We start from the raw sequence: 19644 nt of genomic DNA, 5'->3' as shown, positions 1-19644 counted from the left end.
ACATAAGCCAATTAATAAAAAGTACAATTATTGATGAGTATTATGTTTTATTTAGAATTAATGTGCCTTTCATTAATTGGCTCATGTAAATAATTACGTCACGTGTCACGTATTAAATCGATGGTTTATAATTCTACGTGGTGTACTTAATTCATCTAAGAATTTCTCCAACATATGTGCTCGGTTATTCTACTTATTTTTGTTGAAAAAAGTTGATTCCAATTTTAAATTGCAGGTTTATAATATTTCCATATTACTTAATTATATCTAATATGTAACAATCATTTTTAATTATTTTTATGACTGTATAACAATACTATTTAGATTTAATATGTTGGAAGATACATTTCAAAAATATATATTAATATTTTGAGTTTTGTAATATTGTGGGCTATTTGAGCCCAATGATATGTCATAGAAGCCTATGTGCATTAAATCCAGCCCATTTATGATATGAATCCATATGCACCGTTTTCACAAATATACGTCAAGAAAATTGAATTATGACTAAAATATGAGAACATCTCAGTCCAATTCCAAAGTATCCAATTCTTTACAAACCAAAATATAAGACTTGTGTAAGATTTGGTGACACGTGGAGGACACAGATTGGTCATAGAAAGATTAGGATATGAAATTTATGGCTATTGTTGATCCAAAGAGTGATCAGAATTTGTAACACTAGCACTGCCAAGTACATTAATCTGTAGAACACATCCATTGTGGTTTAAACTAATAATTTCTCCGACCAGAAGTAGCAGAAATTAAAAAATGGCCGCCATGTCAGCCACCAAGTTGTCAGCACTCTTACCCTCTGCCACCTTCAACAAAACTCCCAGGATTCAGGCCACTCCTATTCTTGGTAAGACAACATTACCATATGTTTATGCTAATTTAATTTTATTGCATATTTTAAATTTAATGATTGAGTAATGATACAAATGCTTAGATTCATGCTATTAGTTTAGTTCAGGTTGATATAATAATTGTTGTTTAGTTTATTGGTCCATTTCGGTTTTGAACATAAGGATTTAATTAAGTTTTAGTGTACACCGAAGCGAAATAACTAAATCGACTGAGCTGACTAGTTTAGATTGGTTCAAATATTTTTAGTTCCTTTAACTTTTAACAATTATGTGAAAGAAAAAAAATGTTTTGGTTCGGTTTGAACCGAATGCAAATCCCCAAGCACAGTCTTGTATATTTTATGGTATATATATTTAGTGCATACAAATGTTGATCATGAGCAGGACTGCCTGCAATGGCATCAAGAGGCGGCAGGGTGAGATGCAGCATAGAGGAGAAAGCGGAGGCGAAAGAAAAGAGCGTAAACGCGAGCATGGTTGCATCAATGGTGGCAGCAGTTAGTGCAAGTGCAGGACCAGCTATGGCTTTAGTTGATGACAGAATGAGCACAGAAGGAACCGGTCTTCCTTTCGGTTTGAGCAACAATCTTCTCGGTTGGATTCTGTTCGGAGTGTTCGGTTTGATTTGGTCACTCTACACTGTCTACACTTCTACTCTTGATGAAGATGATGATTCTGCTTTGTCCCTTTAATTATGCCATCAATCAAACCTAAGATGTGTAAAAACCAACTTTAAGATGTAAAATGTGTGTTTATGTATCAAATGCTTTGACATTTTATCTTTATCATTCTATTTTATTTTCATCATCAGCTTGTTTTAGTAATTGATGGATCCGATTCGAGATAGGATAAGGTATTATTCGAGTTAGGGGGTGTGCATTATTTGGTTCAGTCACTAAATTATACAGAATTAAACCATACCAAATTTTCATAACTTTAATCGTAATCGAAATATATAACCGAATTGTAACCGGACTAAAATAATTATTTTGTTCGGTCGGTTATTTCAGTTAACTGAATAATCAAATTTCATTAATTTTAATGTCCAAGTCCAATAAAAATTATAAAAATACCTTAGAAATACAAATAATAACATTATGTATTCAGTCAAATTTCAAATTAAAAACGAAAATCGAATTAACCAAAAATCGTGTCAAATTAAAGTTTTAGTTTGATTTAATCAGTTAATTCGGTTGTACCAGAATACTAAACGTGTACACTCATATTTGAGTATATAGTCTAAGATAATAAATTTAGAAAAAAATCCAGCTTATATTTAATTGATTGAAGGAATTAGCAAAGAGCAACAACATTGAAGTATGTAAATATTATTGAGAATTTTCTTATTGATGAAATCATTACTTACAGTAGAAGCTTATTCTAATTAGTTAATTAATAGGTAACTTAATGCTTCTACAAATTAAAGGACATGAGTTCTTCAGTCACCACAATTGACAAACTGGTAGTTGACAATAAGATGTCCTCTAGCAATACCCTGTCCGTTGGTGTCTATCTGCCGGAAAACACCTTCGTCTAAGTCCAACCCTCCGTTGTTACACTGATCAACTACTCTCACCGTCACTTGATTTCCGGTCCCGGTATTCGTCACCTGCAACAACAATTTTTCACTTTAAACCTAAAACACTGCCTTTTTTTTAATACAGTGACAATGTTCACTGTTTTGATTAATTTGGACCGAACTGGATAGATCATATATGTTGGAGCGATAAAATTCCCCTGTATTTTTTTAAGGTTGCTCATATATTCAAGACTCGAATCAAGGGGATTGCTTACAATTAAGATTCGTACTAAAGAACTTGCATAATTAACACGGAAACATAAATTGAAAGGAAAATTCGAAATGTAAAACAGCAAATGACATTTTGAGTTATAAAAATACTTTCGAAGATAGAAACAAAAACTTAAAAAAATGTAAGAATTCACTTATGATGATATAATGTGTTTCTCACCCTTAAGCACTTGCCACAAGCAGCTTGTCCTTGAGGAGTAGGATGGCAAAAAGCTGTCCATCCGTATTTCCGGCGCCATTCGATGGGCTTGCCGGCATCCCAGGTCGAGCAGTAAGCACTGACAGCATTCAAATCCCAATTATTTTGGGCAGGATTGTAGATATGATAAGTTGCTTTTACGTTGGAACCACTTTGGCAACTGACTTTGGCTACGAGAAAGGCTACAAGCACAATGCAAAGAGTTACTCTAATCCCCATTTTGTATGTATGGAATTGTGTCTGATTAATTGTGGAATTTATAGGAAAAGTTGATTGGAAATTATGCTTTGGAATTGGAAAATTTGCATTTTGGACATGGACTAAATGACTTTGAATAGTAGTAACAGACAAGATAATTTATCTAGACATTTTACAAACTAGTCCAAGAAATGAACTCTTATACTTGATTGTGGCATTGATTGATGCATTGTGTAGTCAGGACACGGCATTGAATGTTTGAAAAGTAAAAGCAAACTCAGAAGAGATTTGTTTTTCTATACACTCTAAATTCTACTCCCTCCCTCCGTCCCGTAAAGATAGAAAAAGTACCCATTTTACAAGAATTAAGAAAGTAGTTATTTATAGGTAACTTGTGATAATTTGTCTAAATTATCCTTTGTAATCAATTAGTTATGTACATTTTCCAAAGCCACTTTACTAAATATAACACTTACAACTCTTTTTTTTTTATTTTTCAAAATATGCATTTAATGTTTTATGATAAGCATGTAGGGGTATTTTGATAATTTTTGACTTAACTAACTCCACTTTTTTTATTTTTATGGGACAAAAAAAGGTGATACTTTTTCTATCTTTACGGGACGGAGGGAGTAGTTGGTAATTAGGCAAAGCCTTTATGTTAAATGATCTGGCCAAACTTAGTTAAGACTGACACAAATTTATTCAGTTATGTATTTTCTAGGAGAGTATAATTAGAGGCACGGTCTTAACTCTTAGATCACTATTATACTGGTTCATAGTCGGGTTTGGACCGATTCGGATCACGTCCAACTAGATCTGAATCTTTTATATTTTAGTTTATACGTGGGAGGTCTCGGCAGAAACGGATGTAAGGTAGGTCCAGGTTGGGCATGCGCCCTACCTCACATTGAGAAAAATATATTACCTGATCTAATATCCTAAGTTTGTGGGTTAATAATTATCAAAAAAAAGTTTATGAGTTAATTATATTTCCTAATTCTGCACTATAGTAAAAGCAATGTACCATTTAATATATTGCTCAGACTTGATTAAAAAAAATTCAGTAGAAAAATATGTATAATAAAGTCTAATATACAATTTAGCTTAGCCTCAAAAACTATTAAAATTAGAAAATATACATCAAAGTGTAATTATTATATAAATCAACATAATTTTTTTCATATTATATAGACTATATATAAATTAAACTCTAATTTCAAAATTTTCAATATATATTTTTTAAAAACATACCCTTAATTTTTTTAACTCTTTTCCAATATAGTAAATTTAATGTGTTTTTTTTCCTTTTTAATTAGACAAATTCATTGCATTTAAAATAAAACAAAATAAAAATAAAAATCAAATTGATTTTTATGATATTGTTGACCTAATTAGGAAAAATTTATTTATTTAGTTTAATTTTTTGTTTTATGATCTTTTTTTTTTAAAATTAAGTTTGTGCCCTATCTCAATTTTGGAGTTAGTTTCGTCACTAGATCTCGGTTCGGATTATTATCTATTACAAGTCAAGAATTCAGGCTAGATATCTAATATTTTCCTTCTTTTAGCTCCACATGTTATATGTACCTCAACTTTTAAATGCATCCTTTTATTTTCAATAGTCAAGTATTGCACAAAAGAGGGAACATTGCAGCCGGGCGTTCAGCCGCTCTCTTGATTGCAGTTATCAATTATTTGTAGTCGTCTTTCTATCCAAAAATGCCAAAATAACTAAAAAATATTATGCTTAAACCGCAAAATAACCTCAACATTATTAAATTAAAATGTATACTTTTTTTTGCTTGAAGGGGTTAAATGAATAAAATAAATTAAGAGACAAAGTATACAAATAACCCTTATGTTGTTACTAAAGTGAAAAATTAACCTTAATAACTTTTTAGAAGAAAAAATATATTATTTTTTCTTTAGTTTATTTGTTAATTAAGTTGCCATTGATCTTACCAATTGCTACAACATTAATTGGAGAAGCTTTCTCTCCGATGAATTCAAAAGAAAATTGCTGCATAATTGAATGAAAAATGACCTAATGAATAATCTTTTAGTTACTTATATTAAAAAAGACGAATTTCAAATGATTGTTATCGAAGCTATTACACGATTTCAACAGCCCAAAAGCTGAATAAAATATAATATTTTATAGATATAATATTACTAATTTATATTTTTCTTTTATAATTTTCGATCTCCAAAACGGATAATCTATTTTTATTGTCATCCCTAATTATACCGTTGATAAATGTGTTCATTACATTGCGATCACGTAAATGGACAGTATAATTGAAGAAGTCAAGAACTGGAAAAAAGATCCATTTATAATTTTATAAAATATTTGAGTAATTAAGATTTTATTAGAGTCCTCAAGCTGTACATATGCAATGCTAGCCTCCAATTAGCTTGAGAATTTTATTTTTCATAACATACTTACTTATACATAAATAAAATTGTGTATTTAATGACTACTCATCAATAATTGAAAGCAGAGGATTGAATGAGTCTCCACAGTTAACAAACTGGTAGTTCACTATAAGATGACCTTGTTGATACCCTCGACCATCTGTGTCCAATTGATTAAACACATTCACATCCAAATCTAATCCTCCATTACTGCATTGATCCACAATCCTCACCGTTGTTTTAGTTCCGGTCCCAGAATTTGTTACCTGAATTTAATAACACAAAATTACATTAATCTCCAATTACCAATGCAATTAACAATAAAAATAATTCAAACTTTGGCAACGTAAATGTTCGTTGGAGTTGGGTGAAAAGTAATTAAATAATATCGACTTATTAGTTATAGATTCTATGATCGCAATTAAAGACTTATACTATTTTAAACAATACTCAACTCGTTCAAAAGTTTAAACTATTAGGTGAGACTTTGACTATAAAATTATCAACTGTAATTCAAAATATTTACCATTTTAATTAGAGGTGTGCAACGAATATAATCGTTCAAAGCTGAACCGATAAAACTAAAATAAGGTCAACGGTTTAGTTCTTTTAAAAGAAAAATTAGTTTGATTTGGTTTTCAATTTTAAAAAATCAAAAAATTATACTATATATAATATACACAATTTTCTTATAAATAGCCTTAAAATGTATGATATGTTAAAATGATTAAAAATGATTATATGTAAATATTATATGTATTGAAATGATTAAAATGTATGATATATTATAATTTGATCTAAATTTGATTCTTAATTTATAGTACCTCTAAGTTTTTGTCAAAAAAAAAATTCTCTTGAATTTTGGAAAAAACAGAAAATTGACAGAATCGAACTGAACTGAATTTTATTGTCTAATTCAGTTCGGTTCCTATTTCCATCGAAATCAATTGATTTTTACTTTTTCACCATCGAACCAGACTGAAATTTACTTTATAATTCAGTCCCATTTCTATTTTCATCAAAAATCGATTGGTTTTGATATTTTCACCACCGAACCAAACCAAACGGAAATACTGAATATGCACCCTTAAGTTCAGTAAAGCATTTCTTACCCTTAAGCACTTGCCGCAGGAGGCTTGGCCGCGAGGTCCGGCAGGGCCACAAAACGCTGTCCAGCCATACTTACTCCGCCATGAAAAAGGTTTATTAGCATCCCAAGTTGAACAATAAGCACTCGCTGCATTCAAATCCCACCCAATGTTCTGCGGATTATACAAATGGTACGTCGCACGAACATTCGAAGCACTTTGACCGCCGCTGTCACCTTTGCAATTACTCTGGCAACCTTTGGCCGGAGAACAATATTCATCGGTCGTCCCACACCATCCGTATTGGCTGCAACACTGGTTGCTAGGGCAAAGCTTGCCGCCGGCTTGCCGGCCACATTGCTCGGCGAATGCAACACCGATCAAGGTTATTATAACCAGAACTAACAGTACTGAACTGAGTCTAATTCCCATTTTGGTTTGTATATGTGGAGATTGATGATTGATGATGAGTTTGAGTTAAGCTCGAGCTGAACTGATATTTTATAGTACTATAATTGCTGATGTAATAAGGCGGCTAATTGGATCAGATACTTTGGATTTGGTCGTTGTTCCAAAAGGTTGCTTTTATGATTCATGATTGAGACACAAAAGGCGATTTATGGATCGATATAATTATTTACTTTATAATTTTATAATTTTATTATATTAATATAAATTTTAGTAATTTGTCATAAAACAATTATTTAGACTGGATTCATGTATATAGCTTTTTATTTTATTTTATTTCTATAAATTATAGTAAAATGTATACTAATGTATATTTGTATATATTTTACAGAAAAATTCTAGATGAGTCATTAGAGAAGACTATGGCTCCCTTCTGCGTTATAGTCAATGCAGAGGATATGGCCAAACTTAAATAATTGATAATTTGATATGAATGTTTTAGTATTCTTGTCAAGCGATTGAAGTTGATATTCTTCACATATTTCTCATTTCTGGTGATGCATTTAGAAGTTCGTTTTTTAATGCTTACAAAGGTGACATGAAATAGAATTTAAATTGATATTATTTAGACATTATTAATTCTGTATAGTTTTTATTAAATAGAAAAGGAAAGTGTAATTAAAAGAGGGAGAGGTTTTCTTCCTCCATACATTATAGATGATTAAAGTACAATTCAAAATTATATTACAAAATTTAACATATAATCTTTTAAATTTAAACAACAATTATAAATTTATAAAATGATAAAAAAAATTATTAGTTGAGAGAAATGGTAAATAAAATCTTGCTCAAGTTAGAATTTTGAGGCCACAATGATAAATAAAATCTTGCTCAAGTTAGAATTTTGATTATCAATCTCACTTGATTAAGTTATAGTAACTTGATTCTTTAATCAATTCATGAAATTTTCGACATGCAAATCAAAAATTTGTTTGAAGAATAATAATCAGATCAAGGATCCTTCCTGTGCAAACTAGAAGACCTTGATCTAATTAAGAATCTTCAGCATATATAGAGAAAATCCATCATTTGATGCTTTTACTGATAATAAAAAGATAAAAGATAGAAAAATTCTTAGGTAGACTAGTCCACCACGTCATCCGTCGACTAAACCAATCATATCACAACACTTCATTAAAATGAAGGTATTCTTGTAATATCATTATTCTAAAGTGTATGCAAATATATAACAAACGAAACTACAAAATTGCACTTATTTTAATGAGGTGTTATGATATGATTGGTTTAGTTTACGGGTGACATTATAGACTGAGCCTATATAAAAATTTCTCTATAAAGAGATAAATAAAGGTCAAATTAATTTTTTAAATTCAAGCCTCTGCATTTTTATCAATTATGACCAAAACTTTTAATTCTATAATTATATTCAATTTGAAACCCTTTTTTTTGTAATTGTTACCAAAATTTTAACTTTCATTTTTAAAATTTTGATTTTTGCTTTTTTATGAACTACATTCAAATATTATTTTGTTTCAGTTTTTAAAATAGTTAATGTAAACGTTTGGTCGCAATTGATAAAAAAAACACAAAAATTTGGATTTAATAAGTTTTTAAATATTGGTCATAAATATAAAAGAATACTTTTAAATTTGATATAATTATAAAAATTTTAAAAATTGGTCATAATTGATAAAATACAAAAAGATTTAAATTTAAAAATAGTTAGACTATATGTATACAATTGGCAAGGGTATGGTTTTTTAATAAAAAAATATACAAAAAAACACTATTCCGTCGAAAATGGTCACTACTAAAAAACTGTGTTTTACCGACGGATTGAAAATCCGTCCCTAATTTTTTTTACCGACGGATTTAGCGACGGATTTGGCGGGAACACTCCCGCCAATTATTTTTGATGTATTTACCGACGGATTTCAAATCCGTCGCAAAATCCGTTTTTAGCGACGGATTTAAATCCGTCGCTAATTACCGACAGATTTTAGCGACGGATTTAAATCCCTCACTAATTTAAAAATAAAAAATAAAAATCGTAACAAAAATTATTAAATTAAATAATTTTTTTATCAAAATATCATTTAAAAAATAATTATTAAAGAAAAAATAATTATTATTTTTTTAATTATATATAATATTATTTAAATATAACATAAATATATATATTGAAAATATTGTTATTTATTTATTCATTAATAATTATTTAAAATAACTATTAATTATGAAAAATAATTATCTTAAAATGTGGGAGGAAGTATTTGTCATTTTTTAGTTACATTTAAATATAAGTATATATATATAATATATATATATAATAAGAAGCTGAGCTAGTTCAGGTGGAGATACGCGCGGGAGAACTTTAAAGTTAAAGAGCAATGGAAAGGATGGGTAACCTACTGAAAAGTTTGTAAAAATTGCGAGTGGGTGATGGAGGCAACAGATGGGAAGTTTGTAAAAATTGCGAGTGGGTGATGGAGGCAACAGATGGGAAGTTTGTAAAAATTGCGAGTGGGTGATGGAGGCAACAGATGGGTAACCGAGGGCGACGGTCGACGGAGTGGGTGATGGAGGCAACAGATGGGAAGTTTGTAAAAATTGCGAGTGGGTGATGGAGGCAACAGATGGGAAGTTTGTAAAAATTGCGAGTGGGTGATGGAGGCAACAGATGGGTAACCGAGGGCGACGGTCGACGGGTGGGGGACGGAGGGTGACGGAGTGTGTGACCGATTAAATAATAATAATTTATTTTACGATTTAATTATTTTTTTTTGGTAATTAGCGACGGATTTAAATCCGTCGCTAAAATCCGTCGGTAATTTCTGAAAAATCCATCGCCAAATTTTTTGGTCCGTCGCCAAAAAATTAGCAACGAGGATTTTGCCGACGGATTGAATCCGTCGGGAAATCCGCCGGGAAACGTTTTCACAACGGATTTTATGCTTTTAGCGACGGAAAAATCTGTCGCTAAAAGCAAGCATTTTAGTAGTGGGTGTTTATATGAAGATTAAAGAGAATATATAAAAAAATATAACCGTCTAGAATATGTTTTTTATTTTTTATCCGGCAGTCGTCAATTATTTGATTTTTCTGTTAACGGTAGTCATCTCTTTATTTATGTTATTTTAATTTCATAAAATATAATAAATAGCTAATTCTTTGTTATTTTTTCTTAATGGATTAAAATATATCAACGAACGCAATTCAATTACCAAAAAGCGAAGATATATTGAAATTTTTTTAATAACAAAATGGAATCGTTTATGAGTTATATTAGTTTTATTTATATTTCATTGTTTGTCTGTTTTAATGTTTATTTTCTTTTCTTTGTAAAAAATTTATTGTCTTTTTTCTATAAAAGGTTTGTTATCCCTTTTTTTATAAAGGAGTTATCAGGTGGTGTGATTAAATGTGTTGTGAGTTTGCGGGTGATTGGAAAAATTTGATCGAAAATTGATTGAAGAATGCACTTAATTAGCAAAACAATTAATAATTTATTTTTATTTCAATAAGTAAAATCTGCAAATCAGTCAGCATATTATATATTCCATGTCAGATCATAGAATTTAGTTTTCGAATTATCAAATTTTTTATGAATATAACTGTTTCATATTCGATTTAATGAGATTTGGTGAATTAAAAAAAGATTTTTTTTCAAAAAAAAATAAAATGATTTTGTAATTTTTTAAATGAGATGAATGGAGTTGAATTTCATTATAATTATAGAAATAAAAATAAGCAATTATTATTGAGCTTAATGATTTTTTTTTTTTTGACAATCAGAGGACTTATATTAATTTAAATCAGCCAACAATACATCAGAGATAAAACAGGGAGGATCATCTGACCAATCCCTTCGTCCTGGCATAGAATTCGTTGCTCTCGCCATATGGCAAGCCACACGATTCGCAGAACGATAGACAAATCTAACCTTGACATTATCCAAGGTTTCCAAAATACTAACACAATCAAATAAAAAGCAACAGAGAGTCGAAATAGGATGAATCTCTGTCTTTAATAATTTGACGATTTGGAGGCAGTCCACTTCCACCACAATTCTTCCTCTATAGCAATCTTTAATCCAAGACAGCGCTTCCAATAATGCCCAGGCTTCAGCAACAACCGGATCAAGCTTCTCCATTCTTGTATTAGTAACAGCCGTAATCCAACCTCCTCTATGGTCTCTAACAACAACAGCGCGGCCTGTTCTCGGGGTCGAGTTGAAACACGCAGCATCGACATTGATCTTTAAACAACCTTCGTTAGGAGTTTCCCATGTAGTAGCGCCACCTTCAAAGTCGTTGTTCAGCACACTAACCATAGGAGCTTTCTGAACTGCTTGCCAATGGTGTAGAATTTTAGTAGCTCTATTCACCACCTGCTTTGAAGTTTCTTTAACTTTATTCCACAATAAGTTGTTTCTAGCCTGCCAAACACTCCACATCACCATGACACAAATAGTTTTCTTCTCTTTATATCTACCTCCATCTAACCAGCTGAAGAATTCCAAAACAGAATTCCAGACACGATTATTGCATTGAATACCTACCAGCAACAAACAACTAGAAACAAAGGCACAATTACAAAACAAATGGGGTACAGACTCAGCATCACTCTCGCACAATAAACAAATGCTTGAGACATCACATTGAGCTTAATGATTTAGAAAAACTAAATATTAGCTACATTTTTAATTTTAACTGAAATTTTCAAAAAAGAATCAATTTTAATTTATTTTGCATTTAAATTTTCATGATAATTATTTTTTATAATGTTAATTCTGCCTTTTAGTAGAACATTGAGTTGGTCGAATTCGAAAAATGAGTATAGTGATATAAAAAACTAAAAACTAATTAAATTTTATATTTTTTGATAAGAAAATCTCAATTTTGTTCCGATGTAATTGTTTGACAGGATATAAATAACAAAATAATTTCCATTTGGATTAAAATTCTCTCAAAATTTATTGAACCAAATAATCTTAAATATGATGGCTTTACAGGCAACATTTTTGGACTTTTTATGGGTGTCATTAAACCAATTGCCCTGGTCGACACCCAACCCATCCATCTTGATTGAGAAAGAACATCTCAGCTAAATACGGGTATGTTGGAAATTTTTGTCTGTAATTTAAAATAAGCTTAATCACCACAAAAAACCCCATCTTTTAGCCCCTTTTTAAATGCACCCTGACGTTGCAATTTTGTCAGTTGCACCCTAATTTGCACCTTTGGTTTTCAATTTCACACTCAAATACTAAATTGATCTCTTTTTCATTTGGAAAAAGTTAAAATAAGTCATCCATTTTTAACTTTTTGTATAGAAAAGAGTTCAAACGAGTACTTTATAAGGGTTTTTATGAATTTTTCCCGAGTGAAAAAGAGTCCAATTTGATTTTGAGGGTGGAATTGAAATCTAAATATGCGAATTAGGGTGCAGCTGATAAAATTGGAACGTCAGGGTGCAACTGAAAAGGGACTAAAAGATGGGGTTTTTTTTGTGATTAAACCTTTAAAATGTAATATTTAAATTAATTATTCATATATTTTTATAAATGTTTTAAGTTGCAAAGCAAAGAATACTGAAAAACCCTGGCTGCATAGTCTCTCTCGCATATGTTCGTTCAGGATGTGTTTTTCTTTTCTTTTCATTTTTGGCCAAATATTATCTCCCTATTCTCCAAGATCTAATTTATTTTAGTTTTTATTTAATTTTACTGTTTATAATTAAAGTAAAACTTATCACTTGATCAGTTTTGATATAAATTTAAAATAATTTATAATATAATCTATTGATAAAATTAGATATAATCCAACCTAAAAATAGCTTATTCTTCAACATCACATAAAAAGCATGAGTTTTGCTTTTCAAATAAGTTAGATATTTCTAAAAATCAAAATTATCATTTTATAATGAAAATACCAAATATAAAGGTGATTTGCATTGTTATTGATGCTAATTTTAATGATAAAGAGAACATGTATAACACAAAAATACTATCGCACACTAAAATGATAAAATCAGAGATTTTAAATATAATATTATCCTAACAATAAAAAAATTATTTTATTTTATTTTAAAATTGTCTTAAATACCTTTAATCGTATCTTTTGTATTACAATAATATTAGTTTGATTTGCACAAGACTGTTTTAGATTAACAAAAAATAATATATGTATAAATTTTCATTATATGAATAAAAAAACTACATGACAATTATGCTTTAACAGGATACATATTTATAAGTTTTATAATTTTTTTTAAATGAACGGGTGTTGCTTTAAATATTAAATTTTATAAAATGGTTGATCAATCAATTTTTATATTTAAAATATCAGTATTAAACACGCCAAGCGGATGAATTTTTTACAAAAAAATAATCATAATCAACAATTTAAATTGAGTATGTTTAAATTATATTTTAGAAGAAAAAAAATTATTAATCATCAAAATATTTATTTAAAAAAATTTAATCTGGTGTTACAAAAAATTCATTCACTATAATCAGAAAAGGTCGCGTCAAACTTTTACAAAATATATGAACTTCTATTTTGAAGCAAAAGTTATTTTTCTCGACTTTTGACTTTGATGCATGTGCTGTCACCATAACTGTATCATTCTTTTCTACTAGTTTTTTTAATTCTATTATACTTTAAATTGTAAAAAAATGCAAATTATCGTGTGAGTATGTATTTTAAATTAATTTTTTTGAATTTTATAATACTATTCAATTTAACAATTTTGTTGCAATTTTATTTATTATTTTTAATCGATTTAATTTTTAAAAGAATTCCTCGGTACAATATTTATTTATTTTATTTTCCGTTTCCGATTATTTTTAACTTTAAACTTGCTTTTTTTTTTCTGCTTCAAGCACCGAAAATTGAAGAATTTAGAATTATATCTTGAAGTTAAATTTTAAAAAAAATATTCTAACTACGGAATTAGTATATAAAATCAACTGAATATGGAGATAATTGAAGTGATTAGAAACAAAAAATTAATAAATTATAGTAAAAATAAAATAAAATTAGATAGTCTCATAAAAATTAAAAAAGTTCAGTCTAAACTGTAAACACATGCTAATATTTTAAAAAAACATGATAAAATTAGTTTATTTTAAATTAAGTTTAGCATGAAAATAATTTTCTTTGCATAAATGGAGTTTAAATTTAATAGCAATTGCTAGAAATACCAAAACTTAAGATATACAACAAAAGTTACATTTATAAAAATAAGATTTAAGCATGATTATTAAAGACGTTTCAATTAAATTTTAACTTTTAACTTCTGTAATCATATTTGTAAATTGAAAAAATAAAAATGAAACTTTGAAAATTCATTTTAATACTTTTTAAATTTTTATTTCATAGGATAGGGAACATTCTGTAAAATCAAACAACGCATCATTACACCTTTAATTCCTTAAATTGGACTGCGCATGATATAAAACGGATCAATGAAAACCTCTTTTTTCTCTTTTGTTAGTGGATCTACTCATTAGTATGAGTCCTAATTTTATTTTAGTTGGTAAATCAATATGAATCCTAATTCGTAAACTAGAAAATAAAAGAATAAAGGCTCGTTTTAATCCCTGGATTGGCATAAAAAACTTAAAAGAGTCGAAGTATTTATTTTTGACAAAATAAACCCATAGCTTACTTTCTGTGAGTCGCTCTATAATTTTTATGCAATTGTACAATTATGAATGATAGTTTTTCTAGTTGCGAATTATTTAAATATTATTAAAGGAAACTGAATTACTCTTTCTTGAATTTTATGGAATAAATATGTTGGGTTTTTTTTATTGAAACTCTATAATGTCGATTCTTTTGATCTTTTATACTAAGTATAGGGAGCAAATTGGACCTTTGTTCAAAAATAATACTTAGTCTACTTTAATTAAATAATTGTTGTGGCAGTCATTATCACATAATTTTTTATATAGTTTCTAAAGAAGGGGAGTCTGTAAAGTAGTTAGTGGTTCTTAGAAACCAATCCCTGGTTTTATGTTTTGCATATCAACAAGTATATTTAATTCTATTAGTGTTGTGTTAAGAATAATTGTATGAGTGTTTAATTCTATTAGTCTATGCAGGAGTATAAATCAGTGTTAAAGAATCGAACCGGTCAACCCCAAGATGTAGATGAGTTGGTAAGGCGCTCTTCTAACTTAAATGAGATCGCGGATTCGAACCGTACTCATATATGCAGCCGTTTAAAATTTGGGACCAGAGTTTTGCCTCCCACAAGAGACCTATCCGGTTTGAGTGGGGATTAATCTGAATGTAAAAGTTTTAAAGGTATTGTTTTATAGTTAAAACCCGTTCAGGACACCTCATGATCAGATCAAAAGAAAAAAAAAATCGAACCAGTTGGTTTAGTCAATTTGACCAAAAATTAGAGATTACTTTGTTTTTTTTTAAAGTCAAAAATAGTGATTTAACTTTTTTAAATAAAACAATATTAAATCAGTTACACAGTAAGAATCATATGATAAAATGTAATTAATTTACAAATTATTTAACACATTTATTTGTTAAACTTTTAAATATGTATTTAATTCTTAAATATGTACTAATGTTGAAATAATGATGTTAATCTATAAACAGATACTAAAAAAAAGAAGAGTTGTTGTGGGGAAAAGACAGGACAAAGATAAATATAATAGATTCCATATCCTTACAGACAGCAAGCACATGGGCTTGTTTATTCCAGTCTTATCACTTTATTTATGAATCCTTCAGAACCACTCACTTAAAATAAATATTCTAGTATTATCCAATTATTTTAATTGAAATCAAATAATACACTTTAATATAAAAATACATGCCATTAGACACATTACAATTTGGTGGAGGGAACCAAAAAAATAAAAAAACACCCATCACAGCTCATTATTAAGCTGGCCATTTGGCAATATAATTGTAAGAAAATCATATCATATCAAACCAAAACAATATTTATATAATTAACAAGTTTGATAACCATCTCCTATTTATAATATTTATTACTTCATGTCTCTAATTTATCTCCAAATATATATTTATATGTCATGAGAAAACCCAAAAAAACTAAAGAAAAAAAGACATTCATATCCAAATTCCCTGCTCAATGCTTTTTCCCTTTGATCATAGTGACTTGGTGAGATTGGAATTTACCCATTATCAATCTACTTCCTCAGCTTCTGTTCTTGCATTTCTCCACTGCTCTTGGAGCTGCAATAAAAGAAACAACTTACATTGTTAATTGCAAATAAGATTAAGAATTTCAGCATATTTTGTAATTACACGACCAACTTCTAAATTTAACAGTTCCAAACATCAACAATTTTTAACTTTTTGTACTTTGTCGATGTAGACATTGGAACTAATGACGTTCATATCAACAAAATATATCAAAAATTCGATATGGGTTTTGCATTGCCAAAAATCGGAAAATGATATTTGAAATTACCAAAATTAAAATTTGGTATTTTAGTTACAAAATTTACAATCAGCCCTTTTAATTACTTCAAGTTGAGCCATCATGCTTACCAAGTCCAATTGCTTCAGATCCTTTCATTATCCTTAATCTTTTGCATGAGTTCACAAACATTCTGCAAAAATTAAGAATTGTGAGTAATTTGATTAATCAACCAAATTTTAATTTTATGATTAATGGTAGATATATGAACCAATAGTTCATTATATAATGGATTTTCCGTTCGAATATTCTATCCGAGAGTTACCAGTATTTATAAAATATGTTTTTATGAACGCTGTTGGATCAAATGAACAAAAACTTACTCCCATGGCACATCTCCTACAAGCATCCAGTCTCCATCTTTATCTTCATAACTAGGCACATATTCAGAACTATTCAAAACATCTATCAACTTGCTCTCATTCATGAAATCCTTCATTCCTTGTGGTCCGCAAGTACCTTCATTAAAACATTATTAAACAAAATTAATTGTGTAATTAACTATGAAGTATTATTCTTATTATTAACACAATTTAATGAATTTCCAAATGTAGGCAATAATTTGATCATTACCAATTGTAAAGGAGCTGAACATTTTGCCTAGGGCATCAGAAAGTTCTTGGTAGCTCTTGTACAATTTTAAGTCCACTTTTCTCAAGTATGGTGCACCATCCATGCTAACCTTCACAAAAGCACCACTACCGCTACCGGAGGTAGCCGTGGCGGCTACAGCGGATGTGACAGCGCCCTTTTCGCCCTCGTCGTCGCTAGTGTTTTTCTGTACAGCCATGACATTTTTCCTGAACGACCGAATTGGCGGCCAACCTACAACTTGTGCCCTAAAATTTATTTTAAATGAATTAGTTAGTTAGTTATATTAATTAATTCGCAAATATGAAAATCAGATTTCTATTATATGAAAATCAAAGTTGAATATTTTTCATGGTTACAAGATTTAATGAGATGTTAGTCTTTTTCCAATAGTCAAAGAAGGAATTTTTTTTTCTTTAATCTAATAAATTGGTACAATCACGGACTTATTTTTATTCACATGTTCAATGTTTGGTTACAACTTGCAATATATGCTTAGTTATCTTTTTCATTTTCCTTTATCCTTGTTTGTTTGGCTGTCGAGAAAAGAAAAGATTCTTTATGTTTTGTTCTTTTCCTCTGCTCCCAAACAAACAAACCAAGACCAAGAAAAAATCCAGATTTCAAAAGATTATAATCCCCTCTAACTAATTCCTTCATCAAATAATTCTATTAAACATATTAAATCATAACAGTAAGCAGAGGCAGATTAAAAAAAAAGTATCATCAAATGGTAAAAAAATTGTACTAAAAATCTATAAAATGGGCAAAATTGACAAGTAGACGGTGTATAAATTTTTGGACGGAAAAACTATATTATTAATTTTATATTTATGTTTTCTAAAAACTTAAAATGATAAGATGACAACTGTCCATCATAAACTCTTAGTTCGCCTTAACTAATTTATAAAAATAATATCTACATAACTTATGATCATCACTCGAAATTCAAGATTATTAATCAAATTTAAAACATAAAAAACTTACTTAGCTGGTGGCTTGGCCGGATCATTTACAGCTTTCTCCTTCATCTTCTCCTCTCCGACATTAATATCCTTTTTAGTGGAAAGATTAAGCTTCAAATCCACAGTCTCCGAGAATCCTCTCTTCCCATTACCAATACTCTTCGCAATTTCAGTGTCACCTCCATTACTGCTCTTACCTCCTCCGGGTAATCCTAGCCTCAGCTCCGTTTCTTCAAAATTAATCATCATATAATTATCGCGCTCTGCGCTCGCTAAGCTGGTCATGATTTCACACCAAATTAACGCAAAAAAAATCTTAATTTGAATCCAAATTCTCAATTCTATTCACTTTTCTTGAAATTATTTGATTTTGAGAAGAAAATTATGAGAAATGAGATGTAATTGTGTGGGAAGAAAGAAGAGGTGAATTAGCTGAAGTGTGTGATAATAAAAAGGGGGTTTTGGTGAGGAATTTTTTAGACGATTTCGATTGTGACACGTGGATGGTGGTGATAGCTAGACAAGCCACGGTTTTGTCGGGGAAGTGATGTCATGAATGACGTCATATTTAGAATGATTATGGAGAGGCTAGTGGACATGCCAAGTTGGATGTGTTTGCCTTTTATTTCTTAACTTGGCTTGGCTTGGCTCCACTTCAATTATGTATTGCTTTTTTCTATTATAAACAAATAAAATATCATTACTTTCATTAATTTTTTGGATAATTTGTTTTTGTTTTCAAAAAAACTTTAATTGGATCTAAATAAATTTACATTTAATTATATCTGCATTGAATAATTAGTCTAAAAATCTAATAGACTTGTTTTTAAATAATAAATTATATATAACTATTTGGATATGAAAATAATTTAATATGAGTGTCTCAGTAGGTTCCTTTCAATCTATAATTAACCAAATTCGACTAAATAAACTTATCAAATATTCATTGATGAATTATAATTTAAATAATATAAATGTTGGACAACCTTCTATCAAAGTCGGGTATTCATTTTTTCCGCAACGCTCCTCCTTCTAAATTACCAAAAAAGAAATTCTCAAATATTTAAATTTAAACTTTAATTGTGCAAAGTGATAACGAACCAAATAAAACTATTTAATTGGTTCCATTCCTTTGGATGCATTTTTTATGATGCATTTAAACACTAAAATGTTATTGTCTAAAAAATTATATATGTAAGTATCAATATATATACATGAAAATAATTCACAAGATTATTTTTTTAAATAATTACATAAGAAAATACTTGTGACCGTGTTAACAAATTTGATTCAATTTTTTGATTATTTTGAAATTAAGCAAAACAAACAAAAAATTGAATACCGCACGAATGCGAACCAATCAAAATATATTTTCTTTATGACCGAACTTACTTATAACTTCAATTTGATTTGTTTTGATTTAATTATTGGCCCAATTTGTTTTCGTTCCCCCCGTGCTATTTATGCGAAAAAAAGTATATCCATCAATAATAATAATATTTAATAAATCAACACATTTCCATGGTTGATCTATGGGAGTCTTGTAACCTGAGAATCAAGAACAAAAGTTCGAAAGATCAATTCAGTATATCGTAAAAGAAAG

The 19644-nt window shown here is 29.3% G+C and overlaps 5 protein-coding genes across 5 annotated transcripts; 1 reads left to right on the top strand and 4 right to left on the bottom strand.

The window, feature by feature from the left end:
* Positions 1–684: 684 nt before the first annotated feature.
* LOC126674733 (photosystem II reaction center W protein, chloroplastic) lies at positions 685–1673 on the top strand. The gene is made up of 2 exons (XM_050369225.2): positions 685–862; positions 1251–1673. The coding sequence occupies exons 1-2, from the start codon at positions 772–774 to the stop codon at positions 1556–1558; spliced, it is 399 nt and encodes a 132-aa protein (XP_050225182.1). The 5' UTR covers positions 685–771; the 3' UTR covers positions 1559–1673.
* A 511-nt stretch (positions 1674–2184) lies between these two features.
* Positions 2185–3116, bottom strand: LOC126675469 (pathogenesis-related protein PR-4-like). The gene is made up of 2 exons (XM_050370115.2): positions 2837–3116; positions 2185–2475 (listed from the first exon to the last, which is right to left on the bottom strand). Exons 1-2 carry the CDS (start codon positions 3092–3094, stop codon positions 2305–2307), a joined length of 429 nt encoding a protein of 142 aa, XP_050226072.1. The 5' UTR covers positions 3095–3116; the 3' UTR covers positions 2185–2304.
* A 2368-nt stretch (positions 3117–5484) lies between these two features.
* LOC126675468 (pathogenesis-related protein PR-4) lies at positions 5485–7067 on the bottom strand. The gene is made up of 2 exons (XM_050370114.2): positions 6604–7067; positions 5485–5757 (listed from the first exon to the last, which is right to left on the bottom strand). The coding sequence occupies exons 1-2, from the start codon at positions 7009–7011 to the stop codon at positions 5554–5556; spliced, it is 612 nt and encodes a 203-aa protein (XP_050226071.1). The 5' UTR covers positions 7012–7067; the 3' UTR covers positions 5485–5553.
* Positions 7068–10813: 3746 nt separating this feature from the next.
* On the bottom strand, positions 10814–12090 carry LOC126672150 (uncharacterized). The gene is made up of 2 exons (XM_050366096.1): positions 12021–12090; positions 10814–11565 (listed from the first exon to the last, which is right to left on the bottom strand). The coding sequence occupies exons 1-2, from the start codon at positions 12088–12090 to the stop codon at positions 10814–10816; spliced, it is 822 nt and encodes a 273-aa protein (XP_050222053.1).
* Positions 12091–15942: 3852 nt separating this feature from the next.
* On the bottom strand, positions 15943–18466 carry LOC126674166 (auxin-responsive protein IAA16). Its single transcript, XM_050368566.2, has 5 exons — positions 18064–18466; positions 17059–17324; positions 16809–16944; positions 16557–16618; positions 15943–16238 (listed from the first exon to the last, which is right to left on the bottom strand). The coding sequence occupies exons 1-5, from the start codon at positions 18324–18326 to the stop codon at positions 16201–16203; spliced, it is 765 nt and encodes a 254-aa protein (XP_050224523.1). The 5' UTR covers positions 18327–18466; the 3' UTR covers positions 15943–16200.
* Between the last annotated feature and the right edge of the window lie 1178 nt (positions 18467–19644).

Source organism: Mercurialis annua, linkage group LG3 (genome assembly GCF_937616625.2).
Source record: "Mercurialis annua linkage group LG3, ddMerAnnu1.2, whole genome shotgun sequence".
NCBI classification, from domain to species: Eukaryota; Viridiplantae; Streptophyta; class Magnoliopsida; order Malpighiales; family Euphorbiaceae; genus Mercurialis; species Mercurialis annua.
This window is presented reverse-complemented; position numbering and strand designations above follow the sequence as displayed.